This window comes from Bidens hawaiensis, unplaced genomic scaffold, assembly GCF_021521415.1.
Source record: "Bidens hawaiensis isolate Kalapana, Puna unplaced genomic scaffold, B.hawaiensis_p1.1 tig00059197_1, whole genome shotgun sequence".
Taxonomy (NCBI): Eukaryota; Viridiplantae; Streptophyta; class Magnoliopsida; order Asterales; family Asteraceae; genus Bidens; species Bidens hawaiensis.
In genome coordinates this window covers 1-18,344 of record NW_027500676.1, presented here as the reverse complement: position 1 = coordinate 18,344, position 18,344 = coordinate 1, and the positions used below count along the sequence as shown (strand labels likewise).

At 33.7% G+C, this 18,344-nt stretch overlaps 1 protein-coding gene and 1 pseudogene across 2 annotated transcripts; one reads left to right on the top strand and one right to left on the bottom strand.

Moving 5' to 3' along the window:
- Positions 1–1,353: 1,353 nt before the first annotated feature.
- Positions 1,354–5,119, bottom strand: LOC143602605 (chlorophyll(ide) b reductase NOL, chloroplastic-like; annotated as a pseudogene). The gene is made up of 13 exons (XR_013147881.1): positions 4,804–5,119; positions 3,789–3,857; positions 3,632–3,693; positions 3,463–3,549; positions 3,299–3,366; positions 3,133–3,201; positions 2,988–3,074; positions 2,793–2,850; positions 2,664–2,714; positions 2,527–2,577; positions 2,402–2,443; positions 2,151–2,261; positions 1,354–1,511 (listed from the first exon to the last, which is right to left on the bottom strand). The product of XR_013147881.1 is annotated as a chlorophyll(ide) b reductase NOL, chloroplastic-like (transcript).
- Positions 5,120–8,020: 2,901 nt separating this feature from the next.
- Positions 8,021–12,800, top strand: LOC143602604 (uncharacterized). Its single transcript, XM_077079654.1, has 8 exons — positions 8,021–8,543; positions 10,165–10,264; positions 10,593–10,649; positions 11,710–11,824; positions 11,919–12,001; positions 12,090–12,151; positions 12,232–12,313; positions 12,439–12,800. The coding sequence occupies exons 1-8, from the start codon at positions 8,284–8,286 to the stop codon at positions 12,493–12,495; spliced, it is 816 nt and encodes a 271-aa protein (XP_076935769.1). The 5' UTR covers positions 8,021–8,283; the 3' UTR covers positions 12,496–12,800.
- Positions 12,801–18,344: the final 5,544 nt, after the last annotated feature.

Genomic DNA, 18,344 nt, shown 5'->3' with positions numbered 1-18,344 from the left:
CTTGCCCCAGCTCGGGTAACCGGGGTAGTGTTCGTAAAATTTACTGCACTTGCCCCGGCTTGGGTAACCGGGGTAGTGTTCGTAAAATATGTGTACTCGCCGGTGTTCCTCCCAGTAGCTGGGGTTGTGATTACCGGGGTTTCTTGGTCACTCGCTGGCCTTGGGACCGGAGTAACTTTAACCATCTTTCCAGAAGTTTTGAAAAAATTGAAAAAGAATAAGTTCTAGCTTTTATGCACGGATGGCGCCAATGAAGAAACACTAATCGACCCCGGGCAGATTACGGATAATCTGGGGGTTAAATAGATGTTTCCCACGAGGGTTAGTTCCGGCAAAGATGGTTGTTCTTCTGATGACCTGCAAAACAGACACCGTGAGCTCGTCACTGAGAAGGGGGGGTACCTCCTTGTAACCACCCTCCGGCGTGAGAATCAGACTAGATTGCTCTTGAATATAAGTGTATATTAAGAGAAATGACTAGAGCAGATATCAGATAATATATGAAGATATAAGATAATGATACCGTTCCAAGGTGTTGGAGTACTTATAGCCGAAGGTAGGTTTCCAAGCAGGTACAGCCGGCTGAATAGTATTCCTGTTCTACCAACCGTGGGCTACGCACGTGCCATGCTGGTGGTTGGTGGGTAGGCAGCGGCTGATAGTGACCAGGCCGGTTGTGTACTATTCCTTTTCCACCAACTGCAGGCTATGCACGTGCTACGACAGGTTGGTGAGTAGGCAGCGGCTGATAGTGACATTAAGTAGTAGAGCGTGCTGCTCGTCGTACTGTTGTCAGTGAGCTGTCGCAGCTTTGGTCAGATCTTTTGTCCATACCTTGGCAGGTACAGTACAAAAGATTCTCCAGTAGCGTACGGACTGACTCATTTGGGCGGGAGTTTTCCCGGCTTTGGGCGGGAGTATTCCCGGCTTGCTCACTCCTTCTTCAGGTGACATCGCTGAATTATTTAAGAGTTAGTGCCTTGTGCGTGTAGCCTTGCTGCGCGGGTAGCCTTCCCTGATGGCTAGTATCCGTTGCTGCGGGAACAGGCGGAGTACGTCGACTATTGGGAGGCTTTTCCTGCGGGAACAGCTTGCGTACTGCGCGTAAGGACGTCACGTCTCTGAGCATGGTGGGTCCTGCGGATCCAGTTGGTTTTTGCGCAGACGTCCCTCTTCAAGGTGAGTTGCGAGTTTAGTCTTTGCGCAGACGTCCCTCTTGAAGGTGAGTCTTGCGGGTTCAACTGCGCAGACGTCCCTCTTTGAGGTGAGTCTTGCGGGTCCAACTGGGCTCTGCTGGGACCTACCTCTTCACCACCCCACTCAAAACCACGCGTTACACTAACCACTCTGCTCTAACACAATCAATTAGACTTTACTAGTTACTATACCAACATTATAGAACAGATGCAATAACAATACATATTTATAACTTCTCTTGTGTGCTTACAGAAATCGCGGAGGCATTAATCTTCAACGAAATATCTATTCCTTCTAGCTCCAAAAGCCAATCTCTACACAAACCAAAAGGAGCACAAATGCATAATTCAACTCCATACAAAATAAGCATCAAGGAAATATGCTTTGTCATCATGAACACCCCCCCCCCCTCTTACTCCGCCGGCAATTTTGGGGCGATTATTTTTTATTTTATTTTTTTGTGTGTGTGGGGGGGAGGGGGGGGGGGCGACAAATGCTTGTCGCCTGTTTTGGTTTAGAAAATAATAATATTTTATTGTGTCATATATATATATATGATGTGACGAGGCAATATTGGCTACAAACCACTACAACCTAAAATAGAACCCCCCCCCCCTTGCTGACGTGGCGCCACATGTCAAAAATCGCTCCCAAATGTAGCCCCTCCACTACACGTAGCCTAAGCAAATATAAACATGTTCAATATATAACCAGCTTAAAGTGAAGAACTGCAAGAACAGCATAAGCGCTTGTGCTTTGGTGCATATACGATTTAGTGGGAGAGTGAAAGTGGAGCGGTTATATAACTGCCTTGTGTATTACAATTAAAGCAATATTTACATATGTTTATACGGCTCTCACAGTTTTCAACTTAAAATTGGTTCCGTATGAAAACGGGTCCAGTATATAATATATTAATATGAATTATGAAATAGTAACTTGGTAGTGCTTACAGAGAATATTTGGGAGTATGCTTTTAATCCCGTAAGGAAACGAATGTATGTTGGCCTTGTTGATCCACTGCTCGGTATGGACCTGATATTCGGAACAAGGTACTTTGCAACCTGCATGTACTCAACAAATAAAATTAAAAATAATCAGTACCATAAATTAGGCAAACCGTATGTATTGTCTTTATGCCAATTGGGTCAAATAAATATCGGAGAATTAATTTTTAATGCACACTAATTGTTGTAAATGTTACCTCGTCTGCTGGTTCTGCCAAAACATTAATGAAAAATTTGGCCTGCAATAATACAAAATATTTATTAGTAACGAGAAGTAACATGTTGATTAGGCAATAAGAATGTTAGTTGGTGCAAACAAAACCTGCTTTGTGTTGGCGCCCGACATGAGTAGGTCAGTTGTAACCATTCCTGGCTGCAAAACATATCAAACCAGAAAGTATATAAATAAATGTGTGTGTGTGTGTAGAAGTTTATATGCGCAAGAAAAACACAACATACCGACAAGTTATGGACAACAACATTGCTTACTTCTTGCATCCGCAACTCCGCCTTCACGAAAAATTGAAGAAAAGTGTATGTCAAAATTAAACAAATAAAAAAGTATATTAAATAAACTGCAATTAGTACCTGTAATGATTTTGTTAAATGCACCACACTGCGTTTAGTCGCCCCATATGCAGCAAACCTAAATAAACAAAAGATAAAGAAATTAATTATGCTTTATATTGTATCTTTTATATACGATAACGGAGTTTCTCAAAAGTTTTTATATTGTTTATTTTATATTTTTTTATTTTAAATTAAACGTGTGCGTACACACACCTGGGGGTCGGTCTTCCATCAGAACCGGCTCCATCAATATTGAATATATGACCACCTCTAGGCTGGTTTAGCATCATTTTTCATTGCCTATAATAATGCAACCAAATAAGAAAATATTCGACCAATGATAGTTCGACACTTCGACATGTGTACAAAAAGAATTACCTCCCGACAACAAATCATCAAACCAAGTGTGTTTGTAGTCACAACTTCTCTGTAAGTCGAACATTAAATTTTATTTATCAAAACATAAAGATACAATTTAATTTTTAATTAATGTTGAAAGTAAAAAAAGGTACTAAAAAGCTTACATGAGATCTTCATCTGAAGCCTCTGCTAGAGGTTTATAGCTATATGCATTTGATCCTGCATTATTAATCTGCATTTATCAAAATTTCATTATAATTATAATAAATTATTAACTTTCATTATAATTCTCGATGTGAATAAGAATAATGATGAAAGTGTGACTTACCCATATATCAACGTACTGGAGGTTGTCTTGTGCATATTTAACTAAGTTTTTAACATCATTCCCGTCCCTAACGTCACATTTTGTACCCTGCACCAAACCATATCATTTATATAATAATAATAATAATAATAATATAGTTCCAATATCGAATAAAAGTATCTATAGGTACCCACACATGCTGAACCCCGAATTCTGCTCTTAACGTCTGGAGAGCCGATTCAACACGTTCAACTGTACAAATGGTTAAAAACAATTTAATTTTTTGCTTTGTAAACATTTGAACTATATTTATTATTTATTTTACATTTGAACAAGCTTGTACTTACCGGACCTTGAGCATATTATAACATTATCACCGGATTTAAGAAACTCTTTAGCTAAGGCATAACCTATTCCTGGAAACACAATTTGCAAATTAGTAACAAAACTAAAACTGGTAATTCATATATAGATATCATCATATCATTGATCAATAAAATATTCATCTTTCATTTATTAGTTATTGTGCTTAAAATGCAAACTCCAACAGTCCAACTCATTAATCGCTAAAATACGCCCTGTTGTGAATTTAGGGGTGCAAATGAGCCGAGCTACTCGAGATTGGATATCGAGCTCGAGCCCGAGCCTCAAATAAAGCTCATTTAATTATCGAGCCCTAACTCGAGCTTTGTATGGAAAGATTGGTTAGGCTCATAGCCTAGTGTATTTTTAAGCTTTAACCTTTTTGGACTTCTATGCATTACTTTCACACTGCATAGCCGAGCTCGAGCCGAGCTTGGCTTGTTTAAGGTACAACACACAAGCTTCAACCGAGCTTAAGCTTGCTAACTGTTTGGTTCATTCAGATCTGAATGAGTCAGGTCTGAATGAGCCTCTGTCCCATTTAGCAACAACAACAAGTCTGAATGATTCAGACATAATTTTAACCATTCAGATGTTTTTCTGTTTTGAACCAAACAGTCTGAAGTCTGAATGAATAAGATGTTTACATGTTCCATTAAGATGTAAACAAATAGCCCCTAAGTTTTTTTTTTCTTTTCAAAATATGTAAAAATAATCAATAATGTTATACAAATTAATTAATAAATAATTAATTTATTAATCCAAAGTGGTTAAAAACGACTCGGGCTCGGCTTGTTTACACCCCAAAAACAAAAATGCAAAAAACTTAGCCTAATTAATTTTCAGCATTTCTGAATTTTGTTCTCAAATATCAAAACTAAAAAGAGCTAATCTTTTAGCTAGGGTTGGATCATCAAATTGAAATCATCAACTAAATTAATTTTATCCGCATGCAAAAATCAGACCTAAATTTTTATTTTTTATTTTAAACAAACAAACCTTTAGTGGAACCGGTAATAAGGACATTGTAAGGAGGAACCATGGGCTGAGATTGACTCGAAGAAACAGAGCACATTGGAGAATTTAATTTAAAGGGTTTCCGGTGACCGGAATAATTTGTGAAAACACCAAGTTTTCCGGTGACGGAGAGGTGTAGAGAAGAGAAAGACAAAACTGGGCGGCGGGTTAATGGTGGTGCAGAGTAGAGTGAGTAGTTAAAGGTGAAGAGTGAAGAAGAAGATGAAGCTGCAGTTGCAGTTATCGCCATTGGAAGACAGAGCTCCGGTGGTGTGTTTTTGTGGTGGTGATGAACCGATAACAAGATAAACTCCGGCGGCAACCAATAGATAGAAAGAAAGAAAAAAAAGGTATAAAATATATATATATATATATATATATATCTTTAACTGAACCCAACTTAGGTCGCATAAAACACGAAGTCTGGTAAATACCACTCAGTCATTAGCTATTGGCAAAAAGATATAAAAGGCGAGAGATTAATTTAACTTCGTATTTTATTTGTACACTTATAACCAATTAGAGTGCCAAGTGAGGGCAAGCACGGGGGGGGGGGGGGGGGGGGGGGGGGCTGAGCGTGAACTTAAGCGAGTCATTTTTGGTGTGCTCGTTTATTTGAGCGAGTTGAAAATTTAACTTTGAGATAAGTTATTAAAAGCTTGAGCTGAGCCAATCAAATGAGCCCACAACCCAGTTTTCGAGCGAGACATGAGTTGAGCAAATCCTGACTCGGACTTGACCCGTCTAGATACAAGTTCTTTTCAAACCAAGCTTTTTTTGAGCTTTTCTCAAACGAGTCACGTACATTTGAGTTTTTGTTACGCTTCTATAATTTAATTTTTAGTACGTTTAAATTCAAGTATTTAACAAGGTAGCGTATATGTAACTCAGCTAAAGAGCTCAAGAATTCAAGGCTTTTCTTTATCATGTTTTGCTCTTTTGGGTTAGAAGTCACTCGTAAGTAGTTGATTCTCGAGTTGTCTTGGAAATTTAGAGGTTGTGGACTGATGGTTTGTAGTCTAACGACTTTTAATATGGTGGTAATATGGCATACCCGTTGAATAGTTAAGACAAATCATGAGGAATCGGGGATTAAAGGATGACAGGGAGATGAGCTTGATACATTCGTAATTGTAGTCTTATATTCAATTTTAAAAGTATGCACATACCATTAGATGTCCGGTTATTTATTACACATTAGATATCAGTCAAGCTGTCTAAAAACTATTATATAGGATTCCCATATGCATTTCTCATTATTTAATTTTTATAATACTTTTATTATCCAAGAAAAAGAAAATTAGAAATATAATATAGATTACTCATCACACATTTGGCCACTATTCGTATCTTCTAAGTTTGAGTGTGGAAACAACCCCTTCTTACATGACACTTGTATTTATCTATTTAATATTTTTAAATTCACTAATCTATTACACTTAGCATAAAGTAGGTCAACTAGAATTGTATCACTGGAAGTTTATTATTATATCTTTAAATAATCAGAGGCATTAGTAATCAAGTCTAAATCTAATGAAAAAATCATAATCATCGGAGACTGGTATTTGAGTACTAGGCATGGTATGTAGTTAATAAAAATGTACGCATGTATGAGATGTGTATGATATTAGGTGTTATCCATTTCGACTAACTGAAACACGGATACTCGTGTTTACCTACACCAGGCATGTAAAGATTTAATTTTTATTTTTCTTTTCTTTTGCCATTCATAACTTTGTTTTGTGATGCTAAATATTGCTAATACAGTTTCCCACTCACATTTTGATGTTTCCTTTTATTTAAATTTTCAGTATTACATAAGTTAAAGAAGAACGCATGCAAATTGTGCGTCTAATAGAGTAGTTAATTGTTACTTTCCAACATGAAGGGTTTTCTTACCAAATTCTTTAGGATATGTCGAATGTGTTGTGGATAATGTTATTGACGTTGATTTTGGTGGGTACTATTCCTCTCAAAAGGTTGAACTAGTGTCAACACTTGATAATGGTTTGAAACAATTCGAGAATTGATATTAAATGCTTGATTTCTCTCAATAAAGATTTCAGGTTTGAATTCCGTTTCCAATGAATTCCTGATCCGTTTCATTTGTTAGTAAGGTATTGACGGAGTCGTGAGTTAGTACTCATCGTTATAAAAAAAATAATTTAATAAGTGTGGGTGTTATAGTGTGGTTATGAAGAAGAAAAATAATGATAAAGATCAAAGTAAACGTAAGTGGAAGAAAAATAAACTACAAAATGGAGTATGACTTGAGTTTGATAACCATGTACTAAAGATGATGTACTACATAAAGAAGGATGTGGATTAAGTCATCATTCCTAAGAATGACTATCAACCAATCATTGTTAATAAAATCAGACAGGATTTAAGAAACCTTTGACTAAACTCGAATTGACTTAATAATAACTATCAAGTAATTTTTGACAATCGAACTCGTATTAAATCTAATTAGAGTCAGGTAACTCAAATAATATACAAATTATACATGCCGCAGTCTAACCTAGAACTCCAATTGAACTCCATATTAAAGTCATTACTTTTTCAAACCCCAATTGAACTCCAAACATGCGAAAAGCAAGATTGTAAGCAAGCAACAAACATTATTAGCGTACCATGGGCGCACAAACCGTTGAAACCAAACCAGCCAAATGCCACTTAGATAATCTAACCAATCACATCAAGACAACTCAATGAACCCAAATTGGTTAAGATGATGCTCCAAATACGCACAGCCTACCCGAATTTTTTTTCACAAACACAACACTCATTCATAACAATCAGGTAACACTCGTTGAATTTTTTTTACTGAAAGTCCTAACCAAAAATGTCCCAAGTACCCTTAACATTTCTACCAATAAGCCTTAGCCACCAACACTCAAATGGGTACAGAATCACGAGTTTTGAGTCGGTGAGAACACCACACCATGGTCATCAAATGGGTGGAATTGTGACAATTATTGGCACCAAATGCTCATTGGGATTCGCACTACTACCCTATTCCAACATATCATTTTAAAACAAACACCAAAATACAACCATCTTTCTAGTTCTACCTCCCCATTGGCTAAACTAAAACGCCATCTTCCCAATATTATTATTATTATTATTATTATTATTATTATTATTATTCTTTTAACTCATTTTATAAAAACTCTCTTATTATTCAAACAACACAAATTGAACACATGAGTGTGCCCTAAGCAACAAAAAGCAAAAGTATTATTATTATTATTCACTGAATGATGACCCAAACAAAAACCCATTTCAAGATTCCATCTTTTTCATCATTTTCATCAAATTATCATCAAATCAACAAAACCCAGTTCAAGATTTCATCTTTTCTTCAATTAGGGTTTGGTAAAGTGTGATTTTTTTGCTTAATTTTGGTGGGTTTTTGTTGTTATTGATTCAAGAAAAATCTAGGGTTTGTAATATTGGATCATGGATACTGGGTTTCATGCGATTTCTTTCCAATCTAATGATTATTATCAAATGGGTAATCTAGCAACAACAAGTACAAGATTTATGGGGAATAATAATAGTAATAATAATATTAGAGGAGTTAATAATAATAATATTCATTCAGTGAGTTCTGGTGGCTCTGTTCTTGGTGAGTCTGGTTCAGGGTTGAAGCATGATACAGGGTTTGCTGTTGAGTGGTCTGTTGAAGAACAACAGAAGCTTGAAGAAGGTCTTTCAAAGTAAGTTTTTTTTATCTTATTATTATTATTATTTTTATTTTTTTTATTATTATTTTTTTGGGCAATTTTGTTAAGAATAATATAAGTATTTCTAGCTGTCGATTCGAGTCTTATTGTGCTTAATAGGTTAGAAATGACGTGCTTAACACAAGTATCAAACATGAATACGACTCGGTTAACTATAATTTATATGTCATGGCTATAAGACTGTTTTTTGTTGTTGTAATTTATTTATTTTGGATTTTTTGCAATTTTTATTATTAAGAACAAAATAAGTATTTCAGCTGTCGATTTGCGTCTTATCGTGCTTAACAGGTTAGAAACGACACATTTAACAGATGTATCAAACATGAACACGACTACGACTAGTTTAACTACTTGACATGTCATGGCTATAAGAATGTTTTTTTATTAAATTTATTTTTGATTTTTTGCAACTTTTGTTATTAAGAACAAAATAAGTATTTTCAGCTGTTCATTTGGGTCTTATCATGCTTAAGAGGTTAGAAATGACAAGCTTAACACAAGTATCAAAAATGAATACGACTCGTTTAACTACTTTATATGTCATGGCTATAAAAGACTTTTTTTTAAGGAAAATTGGATTTTAATAATTCCAACTTAATGCAGTTGGCTGATAATAATCCCAACTTTGAAAGTAGCTGTCACTGGTCCCAACTTTCACACTATTTATTTTCATTGGACCTCCGTTAAAAAAAACTTAACGATGTTATGTTTTTTTCCAAATTTCAAACTGATATTTTGGGGCTTTTGATCGGAATGAGAATACGAGTCGATTGATGTAAAACTTACTTCCAAACGGTGGTCCAAACGACTAAAGGAAGCTTCAATTTCGGTGTTTAAACTTTTAATTAACAAAAATCAAGCTGTTTGAAGCGTCATTTCGAGTTAAGTTTTACATCAATCGACTCGTATTCTCATTCCGATCAAAAGCCCTAAAATATCAGTTTGAAATTTGGAAAAAAACATAACGTCGTTAAGTTTTTTTTAACGGAAGTCCAATGAAAATAAATAGTGTGAAAGTTGGGACCAGTGACAGCAACTTTCAAAGTTGGGATTATTATCAGCCAACTGCATTAAGTTGGGATTATTAAAATCCAATTTTCCTTTTTTTAAAGTTATTTATTTTTGATTTTTTGCAATTTCATTAAGAACAAAGTCAGTATTTTCAGCTGTCAATTCGGGTCTTATCGTGCTTAAGAGGTTAAAAACGACGTGCTTAACACAAGTATCAAACATGATTACATGAATATGACTCGTTTAACTACTTTATATGTCATGTGGCTATACCAATAAGGAGAAATGATGGAGCCTAGCCTACTAATTTCAATTATTTAAAAAAAATTACATAGCACAATTTTTTGACTAACAGGTTTTATCGTGTGTTTAGACAGGTGCCCAATTGACAGTCATGATTTTGTTTCATTTTTATGTGTATTATATGACTTTGATATATGTTAAATGAATAGATTATCCACTAGGTTTGAGGGCTTGTAATAATCTATTTGGTTAATCTAATGCAAGTTGTAAAAGAAAATTTGTTATTTGTGTGGTATTTTTTTATGAATTGTATAAATGAGGCCTTGTAAAATGTATGTAGATTTGCTGATGAACCGAGTATCATGAGGTATATCAAAATTGCTGCAGCGTTTCGTGATAAAACTGTTCGTGATGTGGCCCTAAGGTGTAAGTGGATGGCGGTGAGTTATTGTTACTTGTTTTCATCGTATCTTGTTGTCTTTTATTGATTAATTTTTTTCATAATCATTCTTAATGGGCGGTCATAGAGGTCGTAATTTTGACCCGTTTACCTATGAATGGGTTGGTTCAAGTTTCGTTTTTTTTTCTAATGGGTCAACTACGTAAAATAAGAAATGGCTAAAAAGGAAATGGGTCAAACGGGTTGAAAGTCCCACACTCTCACATCATTGTTTGCATTGTATAAGTACAACCATTTTATTATAATCAAGTGATGGTTTTTATTTCTTTTATCGTTAAAATGGTTAACGAAATGAAAATTTTTGGCAGAGAAAACGAAAGAAACAGGATGATCCGCATATTGGGAAAAGGTTGAAAGATAAGAAGGTATGCTTAGTAAAAAAGAATGTATTTGTTTATCAGTTAAACTATAATTGTGTCTAGAGAACATGTACGCGTTAAATGGAAGAAACAGATCACAGAATCACCTGAAATAGATGGCCCAATAATCCATTATGTGTAATCATTGGGCCATAAGTTTATAGTTTATGGTTGAAATGGATGCCACTTAAAAGCAATGCATGAGTTTAAACGGGTCCAAACGGGTCAATCTAGCTGTTGGATAAGAATATTGCTGATGCGGCGGGCCGCGGCATTGGTGCTGGTGCTGATCACTTTCTTGATACACATAAATAATCTTTATGTTTAAGCTTTTTTACATTTTTGTTGTTAAATAATGATTTTCTATAATTACGTTTATTATATTGGTTATATATGAAATTTGTAAAAAGATTAAGAACGTGTAAATTGAACTCGATGCTTCTAGAAATGACTTTTAAGTGGCACCCTAAATGCGTATAGGCAAGATTTTGTATGACCAAAAGGCTTCATCATGTTCTAATGTGTAGGCAGTCACGATAATATAATTAGTATAAGGCTATGCGTAGTGTAGGGGCTACAAAATGGGGCGTTTTGTGCCATATGGCGCCTAGTCAGCAAAGGGTCGGTTTTTGTTTTAGGGGAGTAATGGTGTTGTAGCCCCATATATATATATATATATATATATATATATATATATATATATCACACAAAGTAAAATAATTATTTCCTCAAACCTTTCGCAAGCGGCAAACAGTCATCTCCCCTATTGTTGCCCCCGGGGGGGGGGGGGTCCCTTTAAAAATCGCCCCCATCGCCCCTTATTTATCGCCCGTCACGGAGAACCTAATAGTTCCGGTTAAAGGTCGCCAAAAGTCCTAAAATAGTTTTATACTTTTATTCATGATTTAGATCACCACCTCTAATATAGGATATATTGATTAAGAACTCGCTAGCAGGAATTAATATCCAAAATGTGATTAACTTCATGAGCTATAACTCGTTCTTTTAATATAATTATGTTTATTTTGGTTTATAAATTTGTATTCTGATTGTCACATTTTTTCAGGACAAATTAGTGGAATCATCTTCAAAACAAAGTATATCACCAGTTCCAACGTTTAAGGCTCCATTTTCTGCTACCTTGAATAATCGGATCCAGATTGACAGTGTAACTTTTGAAGGTAATAATTTGTAAACATAAATAAATGCAGTTGACTGATAATAATTTATTTATATACTCTAATAATTATGTGTTTGCTCTACTCATTGATGCAGCGTTAAGCGGTTCAATACGGAACTTACTTGAACAAAACAACCAAGTTCTCGGTCAGATCTTGGCTAATATGTCCTTAATGAAAGTAAGCGACTTTTCAACATTTTTTATCAAAAGGATTTTTATGTAAGCTAATTTTTTTATATTTGTCCGACAATTTGTTTCACGAGCAGCTACAGGAGAATATCGACCTCTTCAGCCACACGAAGAACAACATAACCGCCATTTTAAACGAGTACGGGATATGCTCATTAGCTTGTTATTTATATATCGGTTTTACCACTGCTAATGTTTTTTTTTAATATAAAAATGCAGAATGAGGTATATTCCTGGCCCTCCATTCCCAGTATCGCTAAATGAAGATCTTGCTCATAGTATCTTGCCTACTACAAATCAGGTAACAATTTAATATTTATTTAAAACTTGAAGTCACAAGAAGAGCATCTAAACATAATTTTCTACTGGCTCGTTTTACTTACTTAAATATTTTTAATTTTTTTTTTTTGTTTTTAATACTTTCAGAGAATGATGTTTGAGGCGTCAAACGGGATGTATATGAAGCAAGAGCCAGGGTTTTAATCAAGAATTTTCCGAGCTCGATTGCAAAGTACAGACTTATTCCTGCTGTAAATTTGATAGCTACGTGGGTCCAAATCCAACTATAAAGAAAATTTGTAGAGATCCCATTTTTGGAAAGCTAAAAATGTTTAGGTCATTGGTTAACCTCTATGAGTATACAAGATAGTAGCACCCGTGATGTACGGTTTTAATTGTGTTAGATTTTGGTGTCTGAAATAAAGATCTCAGATTGTAGTGATTTTAGCTAAGATTGAGTCATGACTCGTTGTGTATTCACCTTTTTGGTGAAATGCAACTCGATTTCATGTTGTAGTTGTAGTTGTAGTTTTTGTAATCATGATAGATTTGAATATCAAGTATATGAATATCTATAGTATAGTGAAATTTGTTTTTGTTTTGTTTGATGGTGGTGTGGATATTAAACGGGCTGAGTTTGTGGGCCGTTTTTAAACGTTATAAAAACGTTTAAGGTTTTATTTAACTTCTACTAGTTTCTGTCTTTAACCCCTTGAAGGACACCTGGCCTGTGCAAGCTGCATTTTACTTGGTTACATCGGTTAGCTGGGTACTGTTGGGGTCCGTGAGTTTTTTGAGACGCCGATAAAGATGTAATTGTCATGTATTGATAACCTTGACATCAAGTTACGTTCGTTAAGTTTTTCAACCCGCAGTCACAACTCCAACGAGTAGACATTTGACGTAAATTCATATGCGAAGAAAGTGTTTTGACATCATAAGACAATATTTAGTACATACAATATGTTACATGATAAGGTAAAGATTTGTAAGAAAAAATGTCTCTTGTATTAGACCTGCACAAACAGGTTTCTAACCGGAAAACTTAACCAGCTAGTAACCGGTCCCTGTTCTAACCACCGATTAGAAACCGGTTTATATTATTCATTTCCGAAACCGGTTAACTGATTTTTTTAATTATTTATAAAAAACCGGATCATTTTTCACCAGCTAGCCGGTTTGGTTATACCCGAAACGGGTTATACCGGATAGGGGTTTCTTGCCTCAAAACCGGTTAGTACACGACCCGATTAACCGGTCTAACCGGTTATTTCCTGTCAAATAATTAACCGATTATTGGTTAACCGGTTAAATGAAATGTCCACCTCTACCTTGTATTGGCTTGTCAAGACAAAACATAAACAGGCTTTAAAGGTTATAATTGTTGGATAATTGTAACCCACTACTTTCCTTAGAAATCTAATACATCATGACAAGACAGAAATGTGACCTAAGGTGATTCTAGTTGATGTCTCAACTGATTTGATGTTTGGATCATATAGTGACTGTTTACTTGTAGATTCATTGTGTCTATATAGGAATCATATGTTGTGGGTGAAACAATATATTTGTTTTTTAAATTAAGTATTTTAAACCATGGATTAAACCGTATATTTCAAACCAATTGAACCTGTAAAATTTGTTTGGTTTGAACCGTTTAATCGTTTTCAACAATTTATAATACCTTAGTAGATTTATTTACTAAAGACATCAAAGATTTGTTGGAATAATTGTGGGAAAATGAGTTTTTCATTATATATAAGAGTATTTTTCGCGAACTATGGACATAGTTAATTTATATGCAGCTGTAGTTAATACAAGTGCTAAGTATAGTGTTACTGTTGTATGTTGTGAGAGCTTCACAACAGGGTCAGCTCCGAAAAGTCGAAATTTTTTTTGGGCCAAAGGCGAAATTTTTTTTTGGCCTTAAGTAAAAGGAACATCTTGTTGTGTTTAAACGATTTAATTTTACGTGGGCTTACTTGGTTATGATTTGAGTTATGTAAAAAAACTTTTGTGTAAAAAAAACTAAAAATGTCTTAAATAAGATGACTAGAACCACAACCTCTTGGTTATATGTCATACCTCTTTGCCACTAGATCAAGCTAGTGTTTATGTAAATGTGTGTAAACATTGATTATACATATTTTGTTTTTCATAAAAATACATATTTAAAAAAAAATTCAGGCCTATCGGGGTGTCGGGCCTATGGCCATCGACTACCCAGCCACACCCTTGGACCGGGCCTGCTTCACAACCAACCAAACGTCTAAAACGGAACTAAAGTGAATGAGATATCGATGCTTGAAGTTGGGTATTTGAAGATGTTATATCTGTCAAAACTTTAAACAAAATAAGTGGAATATGTCAAAGTTTGTCTCACGACCGAAGAGGGACAAAACCTTGAATAGTTTATAAGAAAAACAAACATTGTTTTTCTAAAAAGCCGTCTTTCTATTTTTAACCTGCTTGCGACTTCAAACAAAGGTGCACAGAGTAGCGTTGTTCGCTAAACCAATGCAATTTATTTTCGTTTTCAATTCTTTTGACCGGTTCAAGCAATTTAGTTTCCTTTTCATTATAAAAGAAACGCGAGTCTTTCTTAGAAAGCACACCAATTCACACCACAACATAGTTGATAGAAAACAAACACTTTTGAGAGAATTTTCAAATCTTCTTCATCATTTCTTCTTTTTTTTTGGAGTTACAATTCGGATGCTCATGTCTTCCCCGACAATACCATTGTTTCGGCTATTGTACTTAACTATATTATATAGAGAAGTCGCTATGCATCACCCCACTTTTCATCACTCCAAACCATTCATCGCATCAACGGCACAAGTGATCTCTCTCGGGGGGGGGGGGGGGTCAATGAAACCATTGATGCCACCTCAGCACCACCAGCGGTGTTCTTTGGACTCCCGAAGTATATCCTTAGCCTAAAGATATAGAAAACACACAAATTGAAAAAAACAAGAATTTGAAAGTCAATTACCCCAACATTAACATAAGAAAGTATAAAATTTAAACCCTAATCATCCTAAACATAAAAAAGTTAAAAATCAATCATTCAAACATAAAATACATTTTTCTTAAGATTCGTCCAATCAACAGTACAACCATTGTCGTTCTGTATTGACACAATTTATTGCTCGTTTACCTTTTAATTTCGAAGTAAAAGAATGCATGTAGTCTATTCATGTTTGAAATTAATACATTAAGCTTTGATGGACTCATTATCAATTCTAATACTTGTTCTGTTAAAAGAAAAAAATTGACAACTGAGTAAGTATATTAAATCATGATTTTTAATTTTAACATTAAAAACCAAACAACACCATAATTACATAGTATGTTAAAGAATGTTTTAAGAGTTCATGCATGACAGTAACATTTCAACTCAAAAAGATTGTGGTGGTTTTATAATCAACATTGTGATTAAATGATTAAATGTTAGATATGGAAATTGGGTTGAGTAAGTGGCCCATAATTAAAGGCTAATAAACATGCCACTAATTCATGTTAATGTCACATTATCCCTATTAAACATTTTTGATGGTTGCTTATTTTTTAAGTGAAATTTGTAAATATTAATTAAACCTTTTTAATAAATTGATAGTGGGTAGTAAAGATGAAAACCTAATTAATTTTTGTTGTATTTTATTGGTAGAAAGTTTAATGGATAATAAGAAAAACATTTAATTCAAGTAAAAGCAATAGATTAATAAAATATGTTCAATGGTAATAACCTAGAAGTATATAATATATAGAAAACAAAATCTCATCCTTAAACAAAATTATATGATGATAATAAGTAGGGTTTCTTTATGATTTTATTCTTAAACTTATATCTTCGATTGTAACATCGTATTAATTCAAACTTGTTTGAACTCGTATCGCATACATTCTTAATCATGAAATGCAAAGTGCAGGATGCTCAACCTTGGATCCCTTAAAGATTAGGAAAAGAAAAACAATTTTATGTTCATATTGCAATTACTGAAAAATTCATTCAATAATTAATCTCTAAAGTAGAAATCAATTAATAGTGATAGTGTAATTAATAATAAAATCCTTCACTTTATGACTAAAGCAAAGTCAACTCGATTTCCACTTCAAACATAATGCATGATAAAAGAAGTCCCACAAATGTATGTATTGATGGCTTGCTTCTTCATGTTTTGCCACCATTAAAGATTTTGGACCACTACCATTTTTTTAATTCTATCTTCTGCTCTTGCCAATCTTATAATTTATATAAGACTATAAGTTAAGTGCATACCATAATATAACTATTATTAAATATTTGTACTAAGTCAGAAACCGTTACAAATGAATTTGTTGTCAAACTATGATACTAGCCTAAAAAGTTTAGTTTCATATAGCCACCTAAATATTATTTTTAGTCCTTTACATGAAAGGTAACTCAAGCTAATAAATAGTTCGTTATATTAGTAGGACAATGTATTCTACATTTAGCAAGAGTCAAGAGATACTTCTTACTATACTCGAAACTTGATATCTTGTGTATCGTTTAAAACCTCGAGTATGTGAACCATCGGTTACATGGGAGAGCTTCAAACTATAATGTCATGCGATCGAGTACCTTATTTTAACTATCAATTTTATCATCCATATTATTATTTTAAATTTTAACTTATTTTAGATTGTTCGCTTGTAAATTTAATGGCAATTATATATATAAGTTTTCAAGTTTTACCTTTAATTACTTTTTATCTATCATTTTAGTTTTGTTCATTTGTGACCAAGTTATTTAAATATAAAGTTAAATTAGTGATTGAGTAATAAAGATTGTATTAATTATACATATCTAAAAATAATTAATGTTTGTAAAGTCAAAGATCTTAGTAGAGATTATTGTCAGTTTTTACCAAATCATGATCATGATTCATGTGATAATAGAATGAATATAAAACGATGCTACCTTAGTGTCAGTCTATCAGACTAGTTCAAATTTCATTTATCTGAATCTCAAATACTAATTATATATATGACAAATTCATTATATTTATATGTTATAAGAGCATTCGCAGTCCATTCCACTACCATATATCCATATATATCATAATATTACACTAAAAATCACTGTATTGTATTTTCTCTCTCATATTTAAATAAATAATAACTTTTATACCTTTATCATTATATTTTTCTCTCTCTATTCACTCACCACTTTTAGAAAATATTAAAATATTATACGGTATGAACAGTAAAACCCCAAAGTTAATTCTCCTATATAACATTTTCTCTCTCCTCTACTCACAACCACTCATAACCATACCATATAATTTACAAAACCTTCTTACACAAATATAGGGAATGGGCTGAGAATGCTCTAAGGGCAACATGATGCTATTAGGTTTTAAGTTACGATGTGGTTTTCAATTTTCATACACCGATCACGTAAAAGAAATCATCACAAACGACCATTATAATGTGTTAACTACAATTTACAGGTCATACATGGTGTATGAAACCCAAATAAGGATTTAGGATTTACGGATAAATTGTATTAATGTTAAAGTGAGCATTTATAATCTTTATCTCTGTGAGCCACTAGGCTACTTGTTTTTCTAAATTAGATAATTAATTTAGAAGGTAATTAAGTTCTAACGAGTTTTTTCCATCTTATGATTAAATCGAGATCCTATAATTCTATAATTTCAAGTGTGCAATGAATGATCGAACGTTTTCTCTTGAGAAAAATTGTACAATTGTAAGGTCGGGAACATATTAATATTAAGACCGTATGATTGTTACATATAGTATAACACATTACATTTTTTTTATCAAGTTTTATGATCATTATGTAATTCGTCATTATTGATGTGCTAATTAACCCTACAACCAATAAAAAAACAATAAAAACTAACAATTAGAAAAATGTTGTATGTTTGACATCTAATTGGTGAAAGAAATTAAGATGAGTAATGATTTAAATAAAAAAACACTTGTGGAAAAAGAAAAGGAAATGACTTGACTTTTAAAAAATATATGTTTTTATAAGTTTTTTATAAAGCAAAATTAAATAT